This window comes from Gymnoscopelus braueri, assembly GCF_963280865.1.
Source record: "Gymnoscopelus braueri genome assembly, chromosome: 5".
NCBI lineage: Eukaryota > Metazoa > Chordata > Actinopteri > Myctophiformes > Myctophidae > Gymnoscopelus > Gymnoscopelus braueri.
Window position 1 is genome coordinate 3,669,993 of NC_137606.1, and position 6,955 is coordinate 3,676,947.

Here is a 6,955-nt window from a genome sequence, read left to right on the forward strand (position 1 = left end):
CTTGAGTAAAAGTACAAAAGTATTGGCATCAAAATGTACTTAAAGTACCTAAAGTAAAACTGCTCATTGTGCAGAATGTCCCATTTCAAGTTTTCAATTGTATAAAAATCTTTTGAAAATAGCAGATCTACAAGCTCACAATGCGTTGCATCCCGACACATTGTGAGCTTGTAGATCAGCTATTTTCAAATGGCCGAAATGTATATATAGGGCTGAAGTGGTTATTGTACACATCTACACAGTAAATAGTAACTAAAGTTTTCAAATAAATGTAGTGGAGTAAAAGTACAATATTTGGATCCGAGATGTAGTGGAGTAGAAGTAAAAGTATTGGAAATACTCAAGTAAAGTACAAATACTTCAAAATTGTAATTAAGTAAATGTACTTAGTACTTTCCACCACTGCTTGTTGTTGTGTGAAATGTCAGGAAAACCAAAAGAAAAACATGAAACATTTTCCAAAATAAGTACACAAAACAAATTAAAGTGTGTAACGTTTTTTATTAATGCTTTATGTTAATAATACGACAAAGGAAGAAGAAATGCAAACTATACAGTGCCAAGCGAAACCTAGAGGAAGCAAAGACATATACCTTACAATATCAAATAAATAAAGTGGTTAATTCAATAAATATAAGAAAGATTAATAAGAGCCTTCTATAATGCAGGCTACAGGAAGTCAACTTCTGAAGGGAAGTACTGAAAAAGGTCTATATAGAATCATATAGCACACCTAGAATAATTGTCTTCTGAGTAGCATATCTATAAGATACATAACAGAGGAAGAGGTCTAACAAACTGGAGATTTAAGAGCAATAAGTCAAGTCCACTACTTCAGTGGTTCTCACACATTTTCATACCAAGGAAACTATATACCCAAATAGGTATGTATTTGGCTGTGGACCCCCATCTGAAAAGATCTTGTGCCAGGGGACCCCATAAGAGAGGATTTGTGTTAAAGTTATTTAAAAAAAATCACAAATTTCCAGGATTTTTCAACATGATTTAAAAATAGCCGCGCTCGCGTTGCATCGCAACACGTTGTGAGCTTGTAGATTGGCTATTTTTGAATAGCCGAAAAATAAAATAGGGGCTTAAGTTGTTTAAACTGTTCCTCATTTTGCTGTGGACCCCCTGGAACCCCCTCAAGGGCCTCTGGCGGTCCCTGGACCCCACTTTGAGAATCAGTGCACTATTAGTTCACCAGGGTCTCCACATCTCCAGCACACCCAAGTGATGATGGGGACTATGCAGCAGTGGGCTGCTTGGTAGGATCAGGGGCCTGTCCTGATGGGGCGCAGCGACGAGGCATGGGGCCCCCTCTCTCTGAGTCTGCCTCCCGGGCCTGACGGGCGTGCTGGGGAGCCCAGCGCCTCGACTGGGAGGCCGAGAGACGTCGTGCCGGGGCGTGGCGGGCTGAAGGGGACGCTCGTCAGTGGACCTGGGCAGCGACTTGAGCAGGTGGTTGAGCAGACGGGAGCCCAGCGTCTTGTCCATCCACTCGCAGGTGAGCAGCATGTTGTGGACCTCGTGCATGCACTGGATGTAGCCTGTGCTGTACTTCTGCTGCGCCTCCAGGCCCACCATAGGATCTGCTTCACAGAGGGAGGAGAGAATGACATCAGAAGTGTGCAGCAACCAGTGGTGGAAAAAGTGCTCAAATGTTTTACTTAAGTAAAAGTATCAATACTGCAATGTAGAAGTACTCTGTTACAAGTAAAAGTCCGGCATAAAAAATGTACTTGAGTAAAAGTACAAAATAATAGGTATCAAAATGTACTTAAAAAAACAAAAGTAAAAGTATTAAAATGTTTGAAAATAGCCGATCTACAAGCTCACAACGCGTCGCGTTGTGAGGTTGTAGATCGGCTATTTTCAAATAGCCTAGGTAGAAAATAGGGCTAAAGTGGTAAATGTATGTTTTATAATATAATAATGTATATCTGCAAAGTAACTATGTTTTATAATATAATAATGTATATCTGCAAAGTAACTAGTAACTAAAGTTTTCAAATAATTGTAGTGGAGTAAAAGTATGCCTCTAAGATGTAGTGTGGTAGAAATAAAAGTACTGATAATTGGAAATACTCCAGTAAAGTAAAAGTACCTCAAAATTGTACTTAAGTACAGTACTTGAGTAAATGTAGTTACTTGGTTACTAACTTGGTTACTTAGTTACACCACTGGCAGCAACACAACTTGCACCCAGACCAGGCAATGCAACAACTGACACGGGTGAAATCATGTTATTTTCACACCATAATTCTAATATACTGTACAAAAGCAGCGTATTGGTTTGCTATATGCACCTGTATATGTGTATCTGTATATGTTGTTTTCCTGAATACACAACTCACATGGTCACACCTACACTGATGTAGCCTATATGCGTTTGTCTTCAACTTATTTAGCCTGATTTATATTATCTGTCTCTTCTGATGATGTAAACTCCCAGTGGGAGTTTCTGAGATGATTATTGTCATATTATTGTTGTTGTTGTTGTTGTTGTTGTTGTGCAGTATGTAATAATAACAATAAATATTTTAATGTGACAGTAAATCTCCTTGAACACTGAACCCATGGTGGGAGCTGTCTACAGGCATTCATGGAGGCTGAAGCCTACATGGCAATATTGTACATCCTACTCGTTAAATCTCCTACACAATGTCTTTCCAAGCCCTTGGAATTCACTGTCACTTATCAAGCGTTCCAAGAGACATCAGTATCCCTGTCGTTACTGGCTTTCTAACGTATCGATACTGCCCTCTACTGGTAGGCTGCCAGTGGGGCAATGATGAAATACACTTGTTGCTCGTAAGATGTGATGTTGTGTTCATTCAGGCCGATCACTTACCATTGAATGTAGTAGTTTGAATGTTTTCCAAGTGTTTCACTGTCATCTCTAGAATATCCGCTTTCTCGAGTTTGGATTGCTGTGACAAAGAGAAAAATAGAAGCAATTTTAGTAAGTAGGCTAGACTATAGGCTAATAAATGCCCTAGATATAGACAGTGGATATGAACAATACTCACATCAAGTCTAAAAGCTCCGATTACAGTTTCTTTAAGCTGATCCAAGCAATTGTTTATCCTCTCTCGTCTCTTTCTCTCGATGAGTGGCTTCCTCAGCTAAGAATAAAAAAGTGGCACTCGGGTTAGTGGCAACAAAAAGCAACAGGCAGGCGCAACAAGCTTGAAAGAACACAGATCAGAGAGACAGAGAGCTGTTGTGTTTTAGAATGGATCCAGCCGGTTGGATGGAGGTACCTTTCTTTCTTGCTTCGCACTTGAGTGTTTCCCCACGTTGTGCGCCATGGAGGATGCGGTCATGTTCTCCCTCGTTTTGCTCGGGGTAGCCCACTTGTGTGTCTCTGAATCTCTCACACACAGTTGCGTCTATAAGGCCCTCGGCGCGGCGCAGCCCTCTTATTTATAGGGCACAATTAGCATGTGAATGGCCGAGCTCTTTGGCTGCGGTATTTTCCCACACACGGGGTCGCTCCCTAGCGGTCCGCTCCCATCAGTCAAGACTGACAGGTCACTGGATCCATTCAATAGCCCGAGATACACCAAACACAAGCGACAGATGTCCAGCCTGAAACCATGCACCACCTCCTCCCCACCGACAAAAAAAAAAACTTTCGTTTCCTCTTTTTCACAGTGGTGTAAAGTAACTAAGTACATTTACTCAAGTACTTGAGTACAATTTTGAGGTGTTTTCACTTTACTGGGGTATTTCCAGTTTTCAGTACTTTTACTCCACTACATCTCAGAAGCAAATATTGTACTTTTTACTCCAGTGCAATTATTTGAAAACTTTATCTGCTAGTTACTTTGTAGATTTTGATTATTATTGCAAAACATACATTAGCCATTCAGCCTTATATACATTTCGGCCATTTGACAATAGCAGATCTACAAGCTAGATCTGCTATTTTCAAAAGATTTGTATACATTTGAAAACTTTTAGCATTCTGCATAATGAGTACCTATGCTACTTTTTACTTTTGGTACATTAAGTAGCCTACATTTTTATACCAATACTTCTGTAGGCTACTTTTACTCAAGTAACATTTTGCAGACCTTTACTTGTAACAGAGTATTTCTACATTGCGGTATTGATACTTTTACTCAAGTAAAAAAAACGTTTTTCCACCTCCGCCTCTTCTCTCTCTGTGTGTGTTTTCTCACAGGGAGATAGGTGACGCAGAGCGCCGGGTGTCCACATGGATTGTCATTCCCAGGGATGAACAAGGGTGTCTAATGACCGAGGTTTTACTCCGGGGAGCAACTCGCCCATTCTTTTCAACTGAACAGGGGCAACATTACCCTACCTGCAAAAAGGCGAAACCTATTCTCTCAAGGCTCATAGAAAATATACCCACTATAGATAGACGTTTGACAAAGAGCCAAGGGCCTATATAGGCCTATGCGCAGCCCAGGCTATGGCCATTTGAAGTCTATAGGCCACGTTGAAGAAGTAGGCTATATGGGCTATTTCAATCTTTAAATGGGGCTATTGCAATTGGTTTACAACTGTGTTTAGGGCAGGCACAGTTTAGCGGAGGTTAAAAGGACCCCTGCATGGCTAATAAGCCAAATATGCCTCAATACAATATAATTGCCCTCTATAACTAAAAACACCTTTATTGTATTTATTTTATAAATAGTTCATGTTTTACTCAAGGGGGACAACACCCGTTGCAAGTTGATGATGTCATTTCAACTTGTCCATGTGTGGCAGCCCTATTGAATGTTATTAGCATGTCTTAATAAAAAAAAACAATTTAATACTTCCTATAAGGTTAATGAGCATTAAAACAATTTTAAATACATTGTTATAAGCACATGCATTCCATACATTCCATAGGGCTGGACCACTTATGGACAAATGACATCATCAACTTGCAACGGGCGTCAGCCTTGAGTAAAATGTGAACTATTTATAAAATGAATACAATATTTAAGGTGTTTTACATTTTAATTTTTAATTATAGAGGGTCATCATGACCATAAAACATTTGATTCTGTGAAGAAAAATAATAAAGGAAAACTGCAAAACATCTATCATATAATTAAATATTCAACAAAATCAAATGTTTTATGGTCATGATTCACCAGGAGCCTTTATTGCTTGATTCTAGGCTTAACATAATTGATATAAATATTTCTACAATCTCTATGGGAAAAATGAATGGCCTTTTTTTGAGTGGAACCGGAAAATGGTTGCCACTGCTGGCCTATAGGCTATTGCGCTCATTCCAGTTTTCAAGAGCATGCACACAAAGCTTATGTGTTGGTAGACTAATTACGGCTGCTTTGATCGCGTCCGGCGTTTGGAAAATGTCAAACATCTGTTGTGTGTTCTGTTATTTCACCGGGAGGCAAAGTGAGAGGCAGATGTCAGACTGACCAGATGTCCCCACAGAGAGTAATATTGGCCCTGCGCCGGGGGGGGGGGGGGCTCGATCTGTTCTGTGGAGCCACAGCCACGCGACTCACTGCCAGGCAAAGGCTCGATCGTGGGAAACGTGGGCGAACAATGAGCGGTATTGAAGCGAATCTAATCACCATGAAAGGAAGAATAACCTCGAGGAGCATGCGGCCATGCAGTCGGTCTGGGGAGCAGGAGGAGGCGGCCGGAGCGGAGCAGGTGCTTGACCAGTGGCTGACCAGTCAGTGCCACAAAGTGTAGCCTATAGAACAGTGGTTCTCAAACTTTTTCATCTCAAGGACCCCCAAAATGATATGTATTTGGCTGTGGACCCCATCTCAAAATATGTTGTTCCAGGGACCCCCAAGAAGCAAAGATTTGAGTTACAAATGTTCGCTTTAGATTATTGTAAAGGTTTGCACAAATTTTCAGAATAACAAAAAAAAAATAGCAGATCTACAAGCTCATAGCAGCACTAGGTGCCGCGCTATGAGCTTGTATATCTGCTATTTTTGAATAGCCAAAGTATAAAAGGTTAAAGTGGTTAAAATTATTGTTGGGACCCCCTGGAACCCCCCCAAGGATCCCTGGGGGTCCCCGGACCCCACTTTGAGAACCAATGTTTTAGGCTAGTACGGACCCCCATTTGATAGGCTACTATTTTGTTGTTGTTGTTTGTTTGTTTTTATCTTTGGGGGACCCCATACACTGTATTAATTTAATGCCTGTGCAAAACTGCAAATGTAACCAAATGGACCATTTTGCACACTCTCTGAGTGACAGACCCCAATCCATATAAATGACTGGTGGGCCTAATATGCGTTTATGGATTCAAGTGCCAGGAGGAATTCATAAGTAGGCCTAGGCTGCAACATCCATCCATCCATGATCCATCCAGGATGGGTGGATGGATGGATGGCTACAACAGGTGTCATGCACACTTGTTGATCGAATTGATAAATAATTGGAATAATTGGGCCTAACATTTGGCCAGCAGACCTTACACGCCATTGAAAGAGGACATAAAGAGCAGGACAATAAATCTCGAGTTAGGGGACCCCCCCCCCCCTCTCTCTCTCTCTCTCTCTCTCTCTCAGTGGTGTAAAAGTAACTAAGTACATTTACTCAAGTATTTCCAATGTTCAGTACTTTTACTTATACTCCACTACATCTCAGAGGCAAATATTGTACTTTTATACTCCACTACAATTATTTGAAAACTGTAGTTACTGTAGATTTGGATTATTATTACAAAACATACATTAACCACTTCAGTACATTTCGGTCATTTAAATAGCCGATCTACAAGCTCACAATGCATTGTGTGCTTGTAGATCTGCTATTTTCAAAGGATTGTTATACATTTGAAAACTTGTGAAATGGGACAGTCTGCACAATGAGTAGGCTACTTTCTACTTTTGGTACTTTAAGTAGCCTACATTTTGACTTTTGTACTTACTCAATTACTCAATTACATTTTGAATTCCGGACTTTTACTTGTAACAGTCAGAGTATGTGTACA

At 40.5% G+C, this 6,955-nt stretch overlaps 1 protein-coding gene across 2 annotated transcripts; it reads right to left on the bottom strand.

The window, feature by feature from the left end:
• Positions 1 to 558: 558 nt before the first annotated feature.
• Positions 559 to 3,348, bottom strand: her8.2 (hairy-related 8.2). Of its 2 annotated transcripts, none has more exons than XM_080428078.1 (4): positions 3,267 to 3,348; positions 3,033 to 3,128; positions 2,855 to 2,933; positions 559 to 1,592 (listed from the first exon to the last, which is right to left on the bottom strand). In XM_080428078.1, exons 1-4 carry the CDS (start codon positions 3,327 to 3,329, stop codon positions 1,201 to 1,203), a joined length of 630 nt encoding a protein of 209 aa, XP_080284204.1. In that variant the 5' UTR covers positions 3,330 to 3,348; the 3' UTR covers positions 559 to 1,200. The 2 variants fall into 2 exon arrangements, with proteins under 2 accessions (XP_080284204.1, XP_080284203.1); XM_080428077.1 differs by having other exon boundaries at positions 559 to 1,595.
• Positions 3,349 to 6,955: the final 3,607 nt, after the last annotated feature.